This window comes from Lissotriton helveticus, chromosome 2_1 (genome assembly GCF_964261635.1).
Source record: "Lissotriton helveticus chromosome 2_1, aLisHel1.1, whole genome shotgun sequence".
NCBI classification, from domain to species: Eukaryota; Metazoa; Chordata; class Amphibia; order Caudata; family Salamandridae; genus Lissotriton; species Lissotriton helveticus.
The window spans coordinates 5,534,641-5,556,495 of record NC_136059.1 but is presented as its reverse complement, the minus strand read 5'-3'; the positions used below and the strand labels follow the sequence as shown (position 1 = coordinate 5,556,495).

At 45.5% G+C, this 21,855-nt stretch overlaps 1 protein-coding gene across 1 annotated transcript in view; it reads right to left on the bottom strand.

Annotated features, from left to right (window-relative positions):
* Positions 1-632: 632 nt before the first annotated feature.
* The window catches only part of LOC144817661 (uncharacterized), a 52,137-nt gene continuing 30,914 nt past the window's right edge, over positions 633-21,855 (bottom strand). Inside the window, exon 4 of the mRNA XM_078674389.1 lies at positions 633-5,737. Coding sequence (XP_078530515.1) covers positions 3,051-5,737 — 2,687 coding nt within the window. The 3' untranslated portion in view covers positions 633-3,050. The remainder of the gene's footprint in view (positions 5,738-21,855) is intronic.

Genomic DNA, 21,855 nt, shown 5'->3' with positions numbered 1-21,855 from the left:
AAATGTATATGTGTATGTAAATATATTTTAATCATTTTAAACATCATATGGCTCAGAAACCATATCAATGTTTTTACAGTATTATTTTATACTATTGCTTCTAATGTATGCACTTTACTTAACTATAAGTATTGCAATAATATCGATCCATTTCTCTTGTACGAGAAAAGAGACTGATCAATAAATAACACCTTTTATTGAACACGCCCGTCTCTTCCTTTTCTCTACATTCTGATGAGACTAAGAATGCACGTACTGACTGAGTAAAATAATTGCCTTGTGCTCACACGACTCTTGAGATTGACTCTTGATTAGGGGAGAGCAAAGTTGTCATGTTCTATGGTTGTCAGAAACTAAATCCCTTCTTGTCTAATCAGGGGAGTTAATCCTTCCTTGAACATTCGAGAAAGTTTCTAGCGAACTCTGAGCTTAGCTGGCAAACCCAAAAATTAAGTCTAGTATCGACAGTAGTAGACCTAGTTAACGTCTGGCCTAGGCCTTTACTGCTGTAGGTACTATTCCAATGCGCAGAGCCTATTGGGAAAATAGGAGCTACACTACAGAGCTCAAGGTACTGACTTGTACAATCTCATTTTTATAATGATCATTTTTCAAGTGGTTTAAACTACTGAATAGTAAAATAAAAGTGAACTAATATACCTTAAGAAAATGAAGTGAAGTCTGCCGTTCTACCGCACTCCACAAGTCAGGCTTGAACCTTTAACTTTGGAGGAAGAGGCTTTTTTATTTACATTTGAAAACGCTTATTAAATTGAATAAAAAATACATCATCTACATCCATATCTCAGTAAAATCAAATAATTCCAGAATAATAATACACAAATCTTTTAAATGAAAGAGGAGGTAATAATGAATCAGGTTAGTGTTAATACAAGCTTCAAAATGAGATCATAAGATGGAAGCGATCAAAGAAGAAAGAGTGAAGGAGGGAAAGTGAGTAGAATCAAGGGTACATTCCACAGATCAAAATAATCAATCAGATTCGTAACATAAAGACACCGGCCCAGACTTATGGAGCATTTACGCTGCCCTTGCGCCATGCAAGGCGGCGAATGGACGAAGTAAAGCCTTCTGAAATATTTACAAAGCTGCACATGGAGGGATTTGCACCGACTCACGTGGCTTTGTAATGAAATGTAACGCTACGCGGGTGCTTGCACTGTGTCCCATGACATTTACACTTGGGAGCAGTTCTTCACATTTTTCCAGTGAAAACTGGGCGTTTATTACAAAGTGAATAGCAGTGGATTCTGAGCCCAAGCTCAGTTGGCAACTGAGGAAACAGCAAATATGTATATTTTTTAAAACTTGACACCTAGGGAATTCCACAGTGAGGTGGCTTGCATGGCTCTCACTGGGTGATTTTATGGAGAAGTCCTTGCAAACCTCAAACTTTTGCAAAAAACACACTTTCCTCACATTTCTGTGATAGAAAATACTGGAATCTGCAGTGAGACACGAATTTCCTATGTTTTTTTCCTCCGGGTGCTGAGTTCCTGCACGTCTCCCAAAAAGAACATTAACCCACTTATGCGGGGAGTTCTATCCCTCCACTATTCCTTTTCAATCCAAATAACAGACTAACATTTTCACCACTGAAATGTATTTCATATTTCCCTATACTAATTCCCCATTAATCCTCTTTGGGTTCCGGTAGCGTACTACCTGCCAAAAAGCATGTCAACACCTCATCAGGGGTAGAAAGCACTATATAAATGCAAACCCTTCCCTCTTCCATACCTCCCCTATCCTTTTCAATCCAAAAAACAGGGCAACATGTCCAGCGCTCAAACTAATTTCTTATTTCCCCAGACTAATTCACCACTAATAATTTTTTGGTTCCGAATTAGCGTGCTACTCACCTAAAAGCGCTGCAACACCTCATCAGGGGCAGCAAGCGCTATATAAATGCAAAGCTTTTCCCTCTTCTATCCCCTCATTATACCTGTCATTCCAAATAACAGACTAACATATGGCTTTATGGAAGGAGGACCCCGCTACTTACTACTGCTCCAATGGCTCATGAATTTGAGTTTTGTTACTGTGAAAAAAGGCTAATTACAAGCCCAATCCCCCTTAAAAGGAAACCCAAAACCAAACAAATATCCTCCAAAAGAAGCCCAATTGACTGCCGAAATAACAAAAAGGCAAACAAATAAAATCAAACGGCAGGAGGCACGTGGAAGGAGGCCCTACTGCTCAGTACCTTCCTGATCTACCTGGCTGCAGTTATGGCAACGTGAATTTGTTTCCTCGCTGTGAAAAAGGCTTAAAAAGTAGCCCAATCCCCCTTAAAAAGATGCCCAAAACCAAACTAATATTTTTCTAAAAGAAGCCCAACTGACTGTCAACATCCAAAATTGCAAAAAAAGGTTAAAAAAAAATAGAAGCAACGTTGAGAGGCACGATGCATGAGGCAGCACTAATACAACAGTGGCATTTAGAGAAGGTGGAAGAGAGGAATGCTAAATTAAAATGTAAGCAGCTTTGGTGCCGAAGCTAAACACAGGCAAATAGTAACAGAACAAGAAACCAAGAGAGAAATAGTCCCCCAAAGAACAGATAAAGAACCATGGCATAATGAGACACTACGTAGTCCCTGCTCCATGGGAGGAACAGAAGAGAAAAAGAAGGGACAAAGAGGCAGGACTAACCACTAGCATGCAAGGATTTATAAAGGACACTCACTGAGACAAATAGCAAGCAATGGGTGGAGTTTAACTCCACAAACCATCTACAACAAGTCGCTAAGCAACAGAGCAAGCACTGTCTAGGCTCAACCTAAGAATGTAATACTCCACTTTAAGATGGGAAATCAAACATACACAGAATAGTCACAGTATGGTGCATGGAGGACATGCTGATTTTATGCATCAAAAAGTCTTTACTTCAATAAAAATGAAATTTGAGCTTTCTGAACTCCTTTAATGTTATCGGTCTGTGTATTCTTTCTGTAGCAATAACTACGTACCATATACTACTCAAAGATAGGGAAGTATTGTTCATTTTGGCGAAAGCAATATTTGACATCACTGATCGTTTATATGCATTTTCATGTGTTCGGTCAGGTATCTACCCTCTGCATATTTCTTCCCACATTTGTTGCACACAAAGGGTTTCTCGCCAGTGTGTATTCGAATGTGTTTTGTCAAGGAGCTAGAGTCAGCAAATCTTTTCCCACATTCAATGCAAGCGTAGGGTTTCTCTCCAGTGTGTATTCGATGGTGTACATACATGTTTGCCAGGAAAGCAAAGCACTTACCACATTCAATACATTTATGAGGTTTCTCCCCGGTGTGCACCTTTTGATGTGATTTCAATGAACATAGTACACTGAACCCGCGTCCACATTCAGCACAAATATATGGTTTTTCCCCTGTGTGAATTCGCTTGTGCTTAGTCAAATCTCCAGAGTCAGCAAAACTCTTCCCACATCTGTTGCACAGATAGGGTTTCACGCCTGTATGGATGCGCAGGTGTTTGTTTAAGTTTGAGGAAAATCGGAAACTCTTCCCACACTCTGTACATTTGAAGGGCTTCTCTCCTGTGTGCAATCTTTGGTGTGATTTTAATTGTTCTGATGAAATAAAGCTCTTTCCACAGTCACTGCATGAAAAAGGTTTGTTTCCTGAGTGTATCATTTGATGTTTCATCAAATTTCCTAGCTGGCTGAAGCCCCTACTACACTCACTACATATAAATGGCTTTTCTCCTGTGTGTGTTCTCTCGTGCTGTCGGAGGGTTCTCTGGCATCTGAAACTCTTACAGCATTCTGTGCACTTAAACGGCTTCTCTCCTGTATGCAATCTCTCGTGTGATTTAAATTTTTCTGGTGAAATGAAGTTCTTCCCACAGTCGCTGCATGCATATGGCTTTTCTCCAGTGTGAGTTCTCACATGAATTCTAAGGGATGTCTCGGAACTTAAACTCTTCCCGCATTCAGTGCATTTGAAGGATTTCTCTCCTGTGTGCAATCTCTCATGAGATTTCAATTTTGCTGATGAAAGGAAGCTCTTCCCACAGGCACTGCATGGAAATGATTTGTCTCCTGAGTGTTTCAATCGATGTTTTGTCAATTGATCTAACCGGCTGAAACTACTACTACATTCAATACATGTAAACAGCCTTTCTCCCGTGTGTGTTCTCTCATGCCTTCTCAGGGATGACTGAGAGCATAAACACTTCCCACATTCGATACATGTATGAAGTTTAACTGTTTGGGTACGCCGTTTTAGATGAGCTGAGTCTCTGAATAGCTTTCCACGCTCATTACATGTGTATGTTTTATCTGTCTCACCTGTCACTACTGTGTGCATTTTCTGGTGATTTTCTAGGATGTCTTTTCGAGAGAATGCCTTTTTACATTCAGTGCAAGGGTATGGTTTCACTCCTGTATGTATGTTCTGGTGATATTTCAGATAGTCTAGCCGGTTAAAACGCCTTCCACACTCACTGCACTCGAAAGGTTTCTCTCCTGTGTGAATCTTCAAATGGGTAGCCAGACTTGCGGAGTAGCTGAAACATTTTCCACATTCAGTGCATCTATATGGTTTCTCTCCTGTGTGAAGGCGTTGATGAACCGTCAGATGAGATGAAACCACAAAACGCTTTCCACATTTATCACATTTAAAGGGTTTCTCTCCAGTGTGCACACGATGGTGAGTTTTCAAACCTATGGCATCGCTGAATCCTTTGTCACATTCTCTGCATATATATGGTTTTTCACCAGTGTGTACTCGCTTGTGCCTTATTAGGTGTGATGACTGCCTGAAACTATTCCCACATGTGTCACATGAAAAAGGTTTCACCCCTGTGTGTATTCTCTGGTGTAGACGAAGAAGCGATATAGAATAGAAACTCTTTTCACATTCACTACATAAGTATGGTTTCTCTCTTTTCTCTCCGGCATGTTGGAGCCTGTGGCTTTTCAGACCATCGGCTCTATTGAAACGCCTTCCACACTCACACTTGTAAGGTTTCTCTTCTTTGTGAATTTTTCTATGGCAGATAAGATATCCAGAGTGACGGAAACATTTTCCACATTCAGTGCATACAAAAGGTTTCTCTCCTGTGTGCAGCCGCTGGTGAATCTTCAGGTATGAAAAAAAAGGAAAACGCTTTCCACATTCGAAGCATTTATGGGGTTTGTCTCCAGTGTGTACTTTCTGGTGCACATAAAGATTGGACGAAGAAGAAAAACTCTTTTCACATTCACTGCACTTATAGGCTCTAGGCTTGGCGTGCTTGCGCTGTAGTTTAGGGTTTTGACTCTCAGTAGAACTCTCTTTATATTTTGATGAAAATAACTGACGGTCAGAATGTGCCCTTCTACGTCGAATTAAGATTGAGTTACTTTGAAATGTGGTTCCACATTCGTCAGAAGGATACAGTTTCCCATTGGAATGAATCTTCTTATGTTCAATGAGAATATACTTTTCACTAAAGATTTTCCCACATTCAGAGCACATGTATGTTCCATTAGATGTGTTCTTTCTTTGGCCAATCAGCTTTAATTTATCACCATCACATCCTGTATATTGATCAGCTCTGTTTTTTCCAGGGGCTGTATTCACGCTCCTTGTTTTGTTTGGTATTTTATTGCTAACTCTCTGCATAGCCACCACTTTATCTTCTGTGATGAAGGCTGCCTTTAGCCTGGGTTTGTCAAAGCGCTCTTCATGTTCTTGGTTCTGATGCAAACTCCTGCTTTCCATTTCTGTTCAAATGAAGAAGAATGTGAGATTTGTTTATAATGTGACAGTTTAAGATCACTGGAACAATAAATAACAACACAATTAGAGAACAAGCCACATCGCCCAATGGAGAATAAATATATACCTCAGCTGTTAAGAGCGCCCTGAGTTCACAGAATACTTAGTGTAAAGTATTGACAATCCCGATTCCAGGGTCTGTATCCTGCGTTCTGCTTTGGCCACTCCTTGGGAATGTTTCAATTTCCTAAACCGTTCACTTTTCAAGTGCAGCTTAACTGCGTGAAAGAACTGCGGCTACACCAGTCTCTCTGGCAGCTCTACTACTTAAGCACAACTCTGGTGGGCTCTCACCATCACCAGGATCAACCTCGATTGAATATAGCGCTCGGCACCAATGGAGATCACCGCTGACCTCAAACTGTGGATGTGTTTAGGGAGGGGACTTCATGGGAGGAGTTAAGGGTTTTGTAAATGCTAGCTCACATGGCCAACTATAGGTAGAGTTGAGTAGAAGGGGGAATCCAACATTTGCCACATGGATCAAACCGTCCATTACTAGTTTAAGATGCCGAACAAAACCTTGGAGAGATGAACGCCCTCCATGAAAGTTTGGCTTCACTGTATACAGGAAGTAGAGGGAGGAAATTACATTCTCTATTTCCTTTTTACTAGGAATGCGAACAACCCCATGAAAATGCAAGAGGGACACTAATCATCCTAGTATAAAATCATCTTAGTATAAAACGATTTGTCAAGCAACGTCAGTGCAAAAAGAGATTGGTGAAAAATTGTGAACTATAGATATATATTTTCATAGATTGAGTTTGAATTGTGAATAGATATATAGTTTCATGGATAGATAGAGTTAGAATCAGTATGTTATTTACATATGCGGTTGTTATATAAGTACACAAGAAATATATAAAACTATGTAATGTTACAGGCATTTATATATTGTGAGATCATGTGTTATCCATTGACCCTATGTTGCTTTAATTACATTTGTGAGCATGGTTTCATCTTGTATCTGTCTACCTTTGTCTTTCAGCTGTGAACACTGGCAGGTCCCAGGTTACTTGCGCGCACAGAACTGCCTAAGCTTTTCACCTCACTGAGAGAGATAAGCTGTTAGAACCGACAGTGTGAGAGGTGTACAGTGCCCAAGGTTGAGAAAGCAAAGAATTCTGCCTCAGCTCTCATCGGAGCCTGGCCAGCTCCGTTGAGTGACCTCGAAGCAGAGAGTGTAGCCAGCACCAACAGTGCAGACGAAGGGGGGGTCTAGAAGTCTCTCTCTGTGTTTGTAAAGCATATAATGATGGAGACCTCTAGGCGCTTTGACAGGAACTCTACTAGAAGTGGGCGCACTGCCTAGAGCCCTTTTTCTGGCTGAGAGCTCTTGCTGAGACTGTCAACGGGTTCCCCAGTCCTGCTGGCAAGATGATGCAAGACAGACAGCCGGTGAAGTATTCCATGTTTTAATTACTCTTTTTTGTGTACATGCAGTTATCCTTCTATGCATTTATTCTTGTTTATACATGTTCACTATATGCATTTATTTTACTTGCGCATTATTGCTTTTTTAGGTCTCGACCTCTGGCAATGCCTCTGGCATTGCAGATGCCGAGAATTATAGAGTTGGATCCAGGAAAGCTAAACCAGGCGGATTGCGCCGAGTGCATGTGAACGTGCACGAGCTTTCCATTTGGTCTCCGAGCAGCCCGCCTCGCATCATTGCATCAGACCCGCCACAGCAATGCCGAGTGCTTCACTTCAAAGGAATGCTCTCCCCCGCCCCCCTCTGCGCAATGCCCCTCCGAAGACTTTTTTTTAAACGCGATGAAATACAACCTTGAAAGTCAGTAATGTAGAACTGCTTTGCCTCTCTCTGCGCATCTTTTTTATTTTCTTCTCCCGTGCTTCTTGTGTTTTTTAAACGCGATAAAATACAACCTTGAAAGTCTGTAATGTAGAACTGCTTTCCTCAGTTGTAGTTAAGAGCTATTTACAAAATTCAAACCCAGTTAATGTTTATCATGGGGCATTCGCCGCCGAGGGGGAAGTCACAGGAGAGTGTGAGAGGAATCCCGCTGCTTCTGACAGCTGCGTACATTTGCATATTAAAAGGTGCAGCTCGGCTCGAGCCCCGGACACAATGCACACGCCCCCTCACAAGCCATGCAAGGAATCACCAGCTCTGACCAACACTTCCACCCCCTCACTAAGCACTTTCAGGGTGATTGCTTTCTATTACATGTCTGGCGAAGGCAGAATGGTCTCGATCATACGTTTGTTTCCCTAACGTGGTTCAATGGCGAAGCTTGCTTGTACCTTTACAATGTCCTAAATACATTTATTAACAAGTTAGACGGCTCACTTGGAAAACTCGGGGCCCACCTCACAGACTCGTATACTCATGAGGTACACTAAACCAGTACGACTAGGCGGAGTGCTAACACTTGTTATGGGCAGAAAGGCCAAAACTGAGACCGGTCCTATATAACAATGCAACCCTTTGTAATGCAACTAGTTTCCCTTGTTCACTTAGTTGCAGCACAACATAAGATTGCATGTGTTTGCTGGCCATCGCCCCCATCCGCTCTACATTGCTGCTTACCACATCCCATCCTGTTGCTTGTTTTACTTCTGTTACCCCACCAGAAAAACTAAATGCAAACCGAAGCTGATCCCGCGACCGGGGATGTCACCAGCACGCCACCTTCCCTCCATGCATGTCTCCCTCCCTAACCTCATGCCGATCCCCTTTCTTCCTCACCCCCCCTCCTCCGCACCGAAGTCTTAAATCTCCCATGTGTCCTACTCACTGCTAATCTCCAGTCACAGGGCCTAACTCTGCCATCCTCATGCCTCCCTCGATGGTCTCTCTTCTCACAAACCTCACAGCGTTGCATTCTGGGACTTGTAGTGTCACTGTAAGCATTAAGTGTGTGTGCAAAGTGGCGTTTTCTACAAAGCCAGCAGTGGCTCAAAGGGTCGCGCGTGACATGGAAGGTATGTTCCCCACGTGCCCATGCACCTCCCTGTCGCCACCCCAGTCTCCACTGCCCCCTCTTCCATCCGCCCCCACGGTCACCTGCTCGCCTTTTCTACACCAGGCCCCATCACCCCTGCAGAGCACCCTCGTCTCCCCTCCCTCGCCCCCGCCTGTTGCGCCATGCCTGCAAACGCGGTGCAGCTCCACGCATGGACCTGTAGGGGGCGCGCTCTAGGCCTGGCTGCTGCGAAGCACACACCGTTTCCTACAGGGTCTGTGCAGGCCGAGCCCAGCTCGCCTGCTGCACAATGAAGCCTGCAAACGAACATGTGACCATCTACCGGCCTGCGATGTCGTTGGGCTCTGCTTTGCTGCGCTCGCATGCCCGTGGATCTGCACCATACTTCAAACATCATTCAAGCCTGAACTCACCAAACCGCTGCACTGAGACCCGAGTACTCGCTGCATGTGGTCCATACCCTCTATGAAGATGGACCCATAAGCTCCTTGTTGGTACTCCGACTTCACTATTACATAGAAAGTGACGTTTTTGACAGCTGAAATAGTTTTTGACAACTGAAGTCCAGCTCGTTTTTATTGATCAACATTTCAGGCGCACTCCTCTAAGGGAAGGATTTGATCGGATTCTACTGCTCCGAGTGCAAACTTGATTTTGCTGCTGCACTGTCTTTATTGAAGATCGTTTGTAGTGCAGAATTAGCAGGCAATATGCATATAAAGTTTAAGGCTCTCCTTTTCTTTTACTTGGTTATTTTAATAATTCGACTGACACGTGGAGGTTGTTGCTGTGGCAAGATCAGACTGTAATTGTCTAGATTGACGTTTTTGTGTGTTTTGTTTTCCTCAATTTAGAGGGCGCTGTGAAACCATAGGATTTCCATATGGGTTGTGCCATTAAACTTTTTAGTGCATCTCACGGTGAGCGTATAAAGTAGTTTGAGGGATCACAGCCACATTGCTCTTGTTTCTAGAAAGCAAGGGATTGTCTTTTTCTTGTATTTTTTGGCGTGTGATTTATTTTACAACCCGGCCAGGAACGTTTGCGGCTGTACATTTCTTAAATTACGTGTAGAAACATGAGACAGATGCGGAATTGACATATACATAGTTATTTTTCCACATTTCATAGGCCGAGGATGTTAACTAATATTTGAGATGTGTAATACTTTTTATCTAAAACATGAGCACTTGAAATTCGCATGCGGTTATATTATGCGCTGTTTTTTGTTATGGGCACATATTTTTGTTTTGTTGATTGTACGTGGCAAAAACGTAGCTTTTCACCCTTTGAAAGTTGCGTGCAATTGCCCATGCGTTTTTCTCGCACCTATATGAGTCGTTCAAACACGAACGCTGAGCACACCAACAAGAAAACAATGTAGTGTAACAATAGCATGTTTGTTGTGCGGATTATTTTCCTTTCGAGAATGATGTCATATGCAAAGCCACGAGGTAACACAACTGCATGACTTGTAATTGAACCTAACGTCACTAATGCAATACTTTTAATCGTAAAGGTATGAAGCGGATTTCAAACTCATTCGTTCTTTATCATGATTGCGAATCAGACACAGCGTGTCTCGTGGTGCAGGCGGAGTTCAGCTGTAATTAAAACATAGGGATGATTAATGTAATACAATTTTGCAATGGTTCGCATCACTTCATGGTTTGGTTTATTTTGATATCGATTGTTGGCAAAGATTGAATACACATAATGTGTTCAATGTTTATCCTTTCGTAGTTACATGCCAGAATCTAGTTCAGGACGTCCCTTCTGACATCATAGGCTGGTTAAACTAAAACATCTGTGATTATTTATTACATGCATGGCCTTCATGAACGCTCCCCCCCTCCCCGCCCCTCTCCCTCTATCTTTTCTCTGTAGTCTTGTACTTTAAGGGTGTTGGTGATTACATCAGAGGCACCACCATCATTTGTCTTCAAAGGCTTGAAAGCTTGAAGGCAATCTGCTTCCCCGCCCCCTGGTGTTTATGGCTTTTCTCGCTCGCTAATGCGTTTTTTCCCCTCCCACCCTTCCTTTGATGTCCGCCGTGCGTGGCCTCTGCCTGTCGCCTCTCCTTCCTTCACAGCCCCTCTCTGTCATGGAATCTCAAATTTGGGGACTACATCTTCAAAACTAGCCTGTTCATGTTGACACTTGCAATTAGAATCCTTTCTTTCTTTCCTTTCATCCTTTCTTTCCTTCTTTTCTTTCCTTTCCTTCCTTCCTTTCCTTCCTTCCTTTCCATCCTTTCTTGCCTTCCTTTTCTTTCTTCCATTCCTTCCTTCCTTTCCTCCCTCCCTTTCATTCCTTTCTTTCTTTCCTTCCTACCTTCTTCCTTCTTTCTTTCTTTCTTTCTTTCTTTCTTTCTTTCTTTCTTTCTTTCTTTCTTTCTTTCTTTCTTTCTTTCTTCCCTTCCCTTCCCTTCCACATTATCACTCAGCACCACCACAGCACCACTCAGAACAACCACAGCATCACTCAGCGCCACCCCAGCATCACTCAGCGCCACTCCAGCATCACTCAGCGCCACCCCAGCACCACTCAGCGCCACCCCAGCACCACTCAGCGCCACCCTAGCACCACTCAGCACCACCAGAGCACCACTCAGGACCACCACAGTACCACTCAGCGCCACCACAGCATCACTCAGCGCCACCCCAGCATCACTCAGCGCCACCCCAGAATCACTCAGCACCACTCAGCACCACCACAGCATCACTCAGCGCCACCCCAGCACCACTCAGTGCCACCCCAGCACCACTCAGCGCCACCCTAGCACCACTCAGCACCACCAGAGCACCACTCAGGACCACCACAGCACCACTCAGCGCCACTACAGCATCACTCAGCGCCACCCCAGCATCACTCAGTGCCACCCCAGCATCCCTCAGCACCCCACTGCACCACTCAGCAACACCACAGCATCACTCAGCGCCACCCCAGCATCACTCAGCACCACCCCAGCATCACTCAGCACCACCACAGCACCACTCAGCGCCTCCCCAGCATCACTCAGCACCACCCCAGCACCACTCAGCGCTACCCCAGCATCACTCAGCGCTACCCCAGCATCACTCAGCACCACCACAGCATCACTCAGCGCCACCCCAGCATCACTCAGCGCCACCCCGGCATCACTCAGCACCACCCCAGCATCACTCAGCACCACAACAGCACCACCACAGCATCACTCAGCACCACCCCAGCATCACTCAGAACCACCACAGCACCACTCAGCACCACCACAGCACCATTCAGCACCTACACAGCATCACTCAGCACCTACACAGCATCACTCAGCGCCACCCCAGCATCACTCAGCGCCACTCCAGCATCACTCAGCACCACCACATCATCACTCAGCGCTACCCCAGCATCACTCAGCATCACTCAGCGCCACTCCAGCATCACTCAGCACCACCACATCATTACTCAGCGCTACCCCAGCATCACTCAGCACTGTTATGTTATGTTATGCTTTTTTGTAACGCGCTCAATTACTGCCGGAGTATCCTGGCGCGAGAAAGAAGAAACAGATTAACAGCCAACATTACACAGAAAAGAGAACTAAAAGGCCAGTCTAAACAGATGGGTTTTCAACGCTTTTTTAAAAGAACCAAAATTCAAGGTAGCGCGCAGGGATAACGGAAGCTCATTCCAGGCCGAAGCGGCCTTCACCGCCACTGATTGCCCTCCCAGCCGGACACGCCGAAAGCGAGGAACCTGCAGCAGATGTTGAGCGGCAGAGCGCAGGGATCGATTGGGAGAGTAACGACTAAATCGTTTCATCAAGTAGGCGGGTCCTTGCCTGTTAATAGCTTTATGAGCCAGTGTCAAAATTTTCAAAGTAATCCTTTGAGGAACTGGCAACCAGTGCAGACTCTGCAGGTGATTCCTTACGCTAACCCGGCTGGAAATATTACCCAGCAGTCTGGCGGTCGCGTTTTGAATCACCTGGAGACGCCTCACCATATAAGCCGGGGAGCCACTCAGCAGAGCATTAGCATAGTCCAGACGCGAGAGAATTAGAGCTCTCGCTACTGACTCTCTTGCCGAGGCAGGGAGATAAGGGAAGAACATCCGGAGTGCCTTAAGAGTCCCGAAGCAGCCTCCAGTCAGCTTCTTGATATGCCCCTCGAACCGGAGGTCTTCCCCGAACCAGACCCCCAAGTTCTTAGCGAGGACATTAACTGAGCAGGGCATCGGGAAACCAGCCGGCCAAAGTGAGTCTCTGAAGTTAGGGGGGAATTGACCGTAAAGTAGAATTTCCGTCTTATCCTCATTGCACTTCAGTTGTGCAGAAGCTAACCAATTAAAAACTGAGGACAGACAGGTCTGAATCCGCTCTGTGTCTAAGACAGCACTGGGCCAGGTAAACAATAGCTGCGTATCGTCAGCATAGGCAATAATCTCAAATGTAATTCAGGCAAGACTGAAATCCTCCCTTTTGGCCAAAACAAAACCTCTTTTCCCCCAAATCTTGGTGGCCTCAAGATGCAGAAGTCCCCCCGAATACCATCACGACGGCCCGTAACCTTGGGATACAGTTTGATGAGGCCTTATCTTTCAGACAACAAGCAGGCACTGTGGCGGGGTCCTGTTTTAACATAATCAAGAGCCTCAGAAGGTTCTTTGACCTTCTCCCTCTGACAGCCAGAAAGACGGTAGCGGTGGCCCTTATTACTTCTCGTCTGGACTACTGCAACAGTCTTTATGCAGGTTCCGGCAAAGCTGTATTGCATAGACTGCAGATGGTCCAGAACGCCACCGCCCGTCTTGTGCTGAGATGGCCTAGGAAGTCATCTGCATCAGCAGCACTCAAGATCTTGCACTGACTGCCTATCCACAAGAGGGTACTAATTAAAATCCTATTAATCACCTTTAGGGCCTACCACCAGTTGGGCCCCACTTACCTGTCCAATAGGTTCGGAAGATACGCACCTTCTCGCTCACTTAGATCCTCCAACCTAAACCTACTTGGGACTCCTAAATTTAGACTCGCCACAAAAGGAGGAAAATCCCTTGGAGTACTAGGATCCAGAGCCTGGAACAAACTCCCACTCCAACTGCGTCAGATCCCGTCAGAGAACCTCTTTCGAAAAGCTCTTAAAACTTGGATTTTTAAAATCACTGACACTTTCTGTTTCGCTTTAATTTAAAACCCCTCCTTCAGATATACTAGACACTTTCCTACTGAGCTCTCATTTGGCTCACTGGCTTTTATCCCTCTGCGACACGAATGACTAGCGCCAAGATGCTCCGTGGAGTGAAAGTCGCGCTTTATAAAAATAAAATTACATTACATTACATTACATAATTTTGGCCCCCAATTGTTCGGCTAGCTCTATCAGGGGGTCAAATAAACATTAAAAAGCAGAGGGCTCAGAGTGGAGCCCTGGGGGACCTCTGTCGTGAGAGGCTTAGCCAAGGATGAAAAAGGAGGAAGCCAGACCTGCTGGGATCTAGACGAGAGAAAGGAACTCAGCCAGTCTAGAGCGAGGCCGGAGACCCCAATATCAGCAAGCCGAGCGAGGAGGCGTTGGTGAGGCACCGTGTCGAACGCGGCAGAGAGGTCCAATAAAATTAGAGCCGCTCTGCCGCCACAGTCCAGACACTCCCTAACCGCTTCAGAGATCTCCACTAGCGCAGACTCCGTGCTGTGAGCAGCACGGAACCCAGATTGAGCCGGGTGAAGCGCCCCAGATGATTCCACAAACTCGTTTAGCTGCCGAAAAGCCAGTTTTTCGCCAATTTTTGCCATAGCCAGAAGCAGAGAAATTGGCCGGTAATTGGCCAGCACAGCAGGGTCTGCTCCAGCCTGTTTAAGCAAGGGCAGGAGCTTAGCCTGTTTCCACTCAGCAGGCACTATGGCTGATTTAAATGAAAGGCCGATGATATGCATCACTTCCTGCACCACCACATCGGCTACACCAGCCAGCACCCTCGCCGGACAAGGGTCAGAGGGAGATCCAGATTTCAAGGATTTAATCAGGGCCAGCGTGTCAGTAGCTGTGGGAGGAACAAGCTCCACCATCCTGGAAGATGAACACCCTAGAGGAGGGGAGAGGTAGGGAATGCCACCCGAGAGGTTGCTGGAGCTAAAACTGGACTGAATAGCAGCTATTTTTTGCTCAAAAAACACGGACAGGCTCTCACACCATGCCCCTGAAGCAGGAACCATCCGCTGCTCAGCACAGGGGGAAAGAAAGCTATTAACAATCGCAAAGATCTCGCGACTGCTATTGTTAGCCCTTTCAATCCGGTTGGCAAAATATTCGCCCTTAGCTGTTTTAATGCTGGCATAGTAGTTTCTCTGCTCCCCACGTAAAGCAGCCTTGGCTAGAGGGCAGTAGGTTTGGCGCCAGGCCCGTTCTAGCTTTTTACAGGCCAGCTTGAGAGTGCGCAGCTCGGGGGAGAACCAAGGTTTAGATGGGGTAGAGCGCATTCTACCACTGCTCCCCCCTTTAGATGAAGCAGCCACCCCCGCTACCACCCATTCTCTAAAGTTCAGCACCGCTTTGGCAAGATCAGTGCCTAACACGGGCCTACACTCCTTCAGGGTGGCAGCCAGAGTCTCTATGTTGATTTTCCTGGCACCAACGGTTTTAGCCCCCCCAGTGGTAGTTCTCTGAGCTGACCACGCAAATCTGATCAGCTGATGATCCGACCACGTCAAAACTTGAGGGGCTTCCGCCTGGAGGGGAAAGTTTGAACAAATCACATCCAAAGTGTGACCCCCCGAGTGCGTAGGTAAAGAGACCCACTGGGTGAGATGTGCCAGGTCAAAAAAATCACACAGAGCTTTACATTCTGGGAGATCCGCTACCTCAGCATAAATATTAAAATCACCCAGCAATAACAAATGAGGGAATCTCAGAGCTCGAGGTACCATAGACTCAAGCAGAGCTGCCAGAAACGGTCCTGCCGGTCCTGGAGGCCGATAAATTAACGTACCCCCCAAAGTGAGATGAGGAGAGAGGACCAGGGAAAAGTTCATCACTTCCCCAACTCCTAATTCCTCCAAGGGCTCAACCTGAAGGGCCCAGGAATCTTTCAGGATGATTGCCAGACCCCCCCCTCTTCCCAGAACTCTATCTCTCCTATATATTTTATAACCTCGGGGGATGGCCAACTCGACATCCGGAGCACTGGCGTTAGTAAGCCAGGTTTCGGTCACAAACAGAATGTCGAGAAAGCCGTCAGCGAGGAGTTCAAATATATCCGCAGTGTGCTTGCTCAGTGAACGAGCATTAACCAAAGCTGCCGAGATTGAGTGGGAAGCCTTCGCAGGAAGAGAATGGTCGATCAATGTTTTAACACAACGGAAGCCACAGGTCGAGCAGGGGTTGAGCATAATAGAGTTCACCACCCCCCCTCCAGCACCCGGGCAGCTCGCGGAGCGCAGAGACCACAACTGCTCGCGAGTATAGGCGATAAAAGTTTTATAGACGGTTTGAGACTGTGGGGCAGCGTGTCCTGCGTCCGCCACGGCCGAGGCGCGGACGGGCGCAGACGGGCTGACCTTTGGCTTACCTTCGGCACGCCTAAGGCGCGCCCGCCACGCGTGACCGCTGCGGGTCAGAAAGGGCATGGTGTTCTTATAGGAGCACGTCCCTCCCCCAGCTAGACCGCTGCCAAAGGTTCAGCCGGGGAGAGGACTACTCGCAAGATGGCCGCCCGCCCTCCACACAAACGGCACAACAGCCGCGGCAGGACCGGGGCAGGGAAGGCTCACCTCACCCCACAGAATATATCAGGTAGGTCGGAACATCCCCCAAAAGGTTAATCTCGAGTTTTTAGAAGACCGCTGCAGAAAGGTACACGGACTCGAGAGGCGAGTCTAAAATATGCAGAGAGGTACAAACATATGTAGAAATATAACAATTCAATCAGCAAGTTTTTAAAATATTAAAAGATTGCAAGGTTAGGGCCACAAAGAAAAGCAGGTCAGCATGGGAGCTGCCACCAACCCACTCTCACCGCCAAGAACTTTATCAGCAGCTGTTCTTATAGGAGCACGTCCCTCCCCCAGCTAGAACGCTGCCACAGGTTCAGCCGGGGAGAGGACTACTCGCAAGATGGCCGCCCGCCCTCCACACAAACGGCACAACAGCCGCGGTGGACCGGGGCAGGGAAGGCTCATCTCACCCCACAGAATATATCAGGGAGGTCGGAACACCCCCAAAAGGTTAATCTCGAGTTTTTAGAAGACCGCAGCAGAAAGGTACACGGACTCGAGAGGCGAGTCTAAAATATGCAGAGAGGTGCAAACATATGTAGAAATATAACAATTCAATCGGCAAGTTTTTAAAATATTAAAAGATTGCAAGGTTATGGCCACAAAGAAAAGCGGGTCAGCATGGGAGCTGCCACCAACCCACTCTCACTACCCCAGCATCACTCAGCGCTAACCCAGCATCACTCAGCGTCACCCCAGCATCACTCAGCGCCACCCCAGCATCACTCAGCGCCACCACAGCACCACTCAGCGCCACCCCAGCATCACTCAGCACCCCACAGCACCACTCAGCACCACCACAGCACCACTCAGCACCACCACAGCATCACTCAGCACCACCACAGCATCACTCAGCACCACCGCAGCATCACTCAGCACCACCACAGCACCACTCAGCGCCACCCAAGCATCACTCAGCACCACCACAGCACCACTCAGCATCATCACATCATCACTCAGCGCTACCCCAGCATCACTCAGCGCTACCCCAGTATCACTCAGCACCACCCCAGCATCACTCAGCGCCACCACAGCATCACTCAGCACCACCACAGCATCACTCAGCACCACTCAGCACCAACACAGCACCACTCAGCACCACCGCATTATCACTCAGCACCACCACATTATCACTCAGCACCACCACATTATCACTCAGAACCACCACAGCACCACTCAGCACCACCACAGCACCACTCAGCACCACCACAGCACCACTCAACACCCCCACAGCACCACTCAGCACCACCACAGCATCACTCAGCACCACCACAGCACCAGTCAGCACCACCACAGCATCACTCAGCGCAACCCCAGGTTATTGGTGTCACATTTGCAACAGTTATAACTATTGGCATTGTAAATGACAAAGCTATTAATTTAGCTATTTTCAAAACCAACACATAAATAAAAAAAATTGTCATTTACAAGACCAATAGCTCAAACTTTCCTAATGCGAGACCTATTGCATTGCAAATGCTTGTGATATATGGGAACTTACTGCAATAAATATTCCCCTTCACTTAGCAAATGAGTGTTAATCTTTTGTTTATTTTGCATTTTGGTACTTTACATTGTGTTCAGTCCTATTTTGAAGAGTGTTCACCTTGTGTCCTTGTATTTTGAAGTATTGCTCAGGTGTTCTAATGAAAAAGCAAGACAATTTGGCATCACTAGCAGGATAAGAAGGAAAAGGAGCACAATGTTTGGTAGAAAAACAAAAATGGATAAAGCAGGTTCGCAGACACCAAATGAAATACCAGGATGGGAATTAGTTCCATTTAGTCAACGTGCTCATGAGTGGTTGCATTGTGCTGGTTGAGCAGCAGTGAGTGTAGATAGATTCCGACAGGGGTCGGGTGAAACATTTATTGCATGGACAATGGGCTTGTTTGATTTAAGGGCACATACAGTGCATTTAGAACATGGAGATGGGGCAAAATGTTATATACTAAGAAATGATCCTGTTGTGCAAGACGAGTTCAGGAAGTTTCAGGGAAATGCGCTGACCACTTTACTGCAGTTAGCGGCAGATGGATGTCACGCAAATTCCCAATAGAGTCAAATTGGACGCCAACTGATAAGCCCTGGTTTACACTAAGGGATGCAATGCAGAGAATGAAGGAGGATGTAATAAAGATTGTAATTTTCATAGGTGTTCCTTATGATTTGATGAATGTATTGCTATCAGAGCGAAACAAGATAAAGATGTTGGCTCCTTTGTACAAGGTTACTCGTAAGAAACATGAGTTTGAGTCGAGAGAGCTGCAACAGAATGCATTCGAATCAGCAAAGGAGGCTATACAGCGTCTCTTAGAGTTTTGGCCAGAATCAGAGGGGGAGGGGAAGCTGAATGTGACAGTCCAAGGGCAGTATGCTAATTGGAGGTTGTGGCAAGAAAAGTTGAAGCAGGGAAAGAAGAGGGTGCCTTTAAGATTTTGGGCAAAGAAGTTACCAGATGCTGGAGAGCGGTACACTCCATTTGAAAAGCAGGTTATTGGGCCCTGGTGGACACTGAGCAGTTGACCCTGGGGCACAATGTGATTTTGAGAGCTGAGATTCCTATAAGGCGATGGGTGATGAGTTACCACAAGACTCATAGAATAGGGCATGTGCAGGAAGCCGGCATTATCAAGTCGAAGTGGTGCATAGGAGACAGGGCCCGAGTAGGTCCCGAAGGTACTGCAGTATTACATAAGCAGGTGGCGCAGGCCCCAGTGGAAGTTGCAGAGGTGGTACAGGATGTGCCTGAGATACAGTAGTCCCCTGTGAAGTGGGGTCAACCGCCTGCAGCATTGTCTTCAGTAGACAAGAGACATGTATGGTTTACTGATGGCTCAGCCAGGTATGTGGGGGCTAAGAGGCATTGGACAGCAGTATCATACAATACTACCACAGCGGGAAAGAGTAGCCAGTGCAGAATTGTATGCTGTGCATCGGGCTTTGAAACAAGAATGACCTGGAAAGTGTTCTATTTACACACAGTTGTGGTCTACTTCCAAAGGTTAGCCACCTGGCGTCCCACATGGCATGCCCATAGCTGGATGATACATTCAAAAGAGGTGCGGGGTAAGGAGTAGGGGCAAGAGATCTGGGAAATGTTACCACAAAGCTTAGTTACTGTATATCACGTAGATGACCACTTGCAGCAGGCTCCTTAGAATGGTGGAGTAATTCCTTTGCTGATTTTGGAGGCCACAGTGGCGACACAGGATTCTGATTTGGTGGGAATGGCTAGGAAGAGAAAGCCAGTAACATTTGGGCAGAGAATAGAAGGATGCATATTCCCCTAGATTTGATCAAATCTTTAATTATGCAATGTCCCATTTGTCAGCATACACAACACAGACCACTCCCACAGGTGGTGAGAGGTAGGGGAAAGTTGCCAGGACAGATATGGCAGATCAACTACATTGCGCCAATGCCAATTAGTCAGGGTTGCCAGGATGCATGTACAGGGGTGGATACTAACTCTGGCTACTTGATAGCCTTTCCGTGTAAAAGGGCCACTCAGCAGAATACTTTGGAAACATTCAATTTACTTGTTTCGTGTTATGGTATTCTATTGCACATCAAAAGTGACAATGTGTTTAATTTCAAAGGCAAACTGGTGCAGGATTATTGTGCACTACATCAGAAAAAAATTACCTATGCCTCTAGTGACTTCACAACACTTATTCATGTGAAGTAAGATGAACGCAAACGAATACGTTTACCTTAGCAGTGATTTCTAGCTTTTATTTCATTATTTTTTTTTATTAATATCCTTCCGTGAAGGACAGCGTATCCTTTTCGGACATGATTTAGTAGTGGACGAGTCCACTACATACGACTTAATCGTTATTAGGTATAGAAATGGACACAAGATTATCTCAATCCACACCCACTCGGGTAAAGACCCGCTCTTAATATTGTCAAAAAAGGAGGGGTTTGGCCCAAAGGATTAGAAGGTAGGTAGGGCCAGTTATACTACATAAGAAAGAAATTACCTATGCCTCTAGTGACTTCACAACACTTATTCATATGAAGTAAGATGAGCGCAAACTAATACGTTTACCTTAGCAGTGATTTCTTCCTTTTATTTCTTTATTTTTTTAAATTAATATCTTTGATCACAAAAAGAACACATAGTCGACTAAACGAAATACCACATTAGTACTTACACAGTGAAAATGAACAACGTGAAAATGTGTTTAGACATACAATTACAAAAAGACCTGCAATTGCTGTCTATTGCTTACAAATCGTTTTGGCCACACAATATTGAAAACCAGGTAACCTTTTTCCCTCCTTCCCCCTATACATAGCTATCAGACAAAAGAATTACGCCCCATGCGCTAAATCATTTATAATGTACTTTATTGCAGATTGGCAACCACTGCTTGTCACATATTGCTGATGGTCACATCAAACCGGCATAATGCAGTTATGCGACCACTAACTTGTTCAGATAGAGAAAGAATTAGGGTTTTGGGAAGCGCCTTTTTTAATAAAAACTCAAACCCTTCTCCCCCTTTTTTGTCACAAACAGTCGGTTCGTGAGAAAGATAAACCCAGCACTGATGAGAGTGCGGCAATTGATTTAACCGGCACTCGAAACGCGTCGGCAGACAAAGGAACTCAACTCCTTGGTTAAATATGGCAAATACACCCCCTTATGTCCCTGATATTTCAGAGGAATTGATTTATCCTAAATAGAAGGGTGTTAGTTGTCTAATTTATCATTTTGTATGACAACTTTGTATTTCGTATTGTGTATATATTGATTGTTCTTTGTGACTTTTCATTCGTTTGTATTGATGTTTGATTATTATGAGTTTATTTGTAATTGTATGTCTAAACACATTTTCACGTTGTTCATTTTCACTGTGTAAGTACTAATGTGGTATTTCGTTTAGTCGACTATGTGTTCTTTTTGTGATCAAAGATATTAATTTAAAGAAATAAAGAAATAAAAGCTAGAAATCACTGCTAAGGTAAACGTATTAGTTTGCGTTCATCTTACTTCATATGAATAAGTGTTGTGAAGTCACTAGAGGCATAGGTATTTTTTTTCTTATGTAGTATAACTGGCCCTACCTACCCTCTAATCCTTTGGGCCAAACCCCTCCTTTTTTGACAATATTAAGAGCGGGTCTTTATACGAGTGGGTGTGGATTGAGATAATCTTGTGTCCATTTCTATACCTAATAACGATTAAGTCGTATGTAGTGGACTCGTATACTACTAAATCATGTCCGAAAAGGATACATTGTCCTTCACGGAAAGCCATATCCAAAATCATATAGCTTCTTCCCCGTTCTCTGCCCTTTGATTAAGTACCTCAGCAAATCCTTTACATTTTTGCCCCTGCAGCCATGAACTA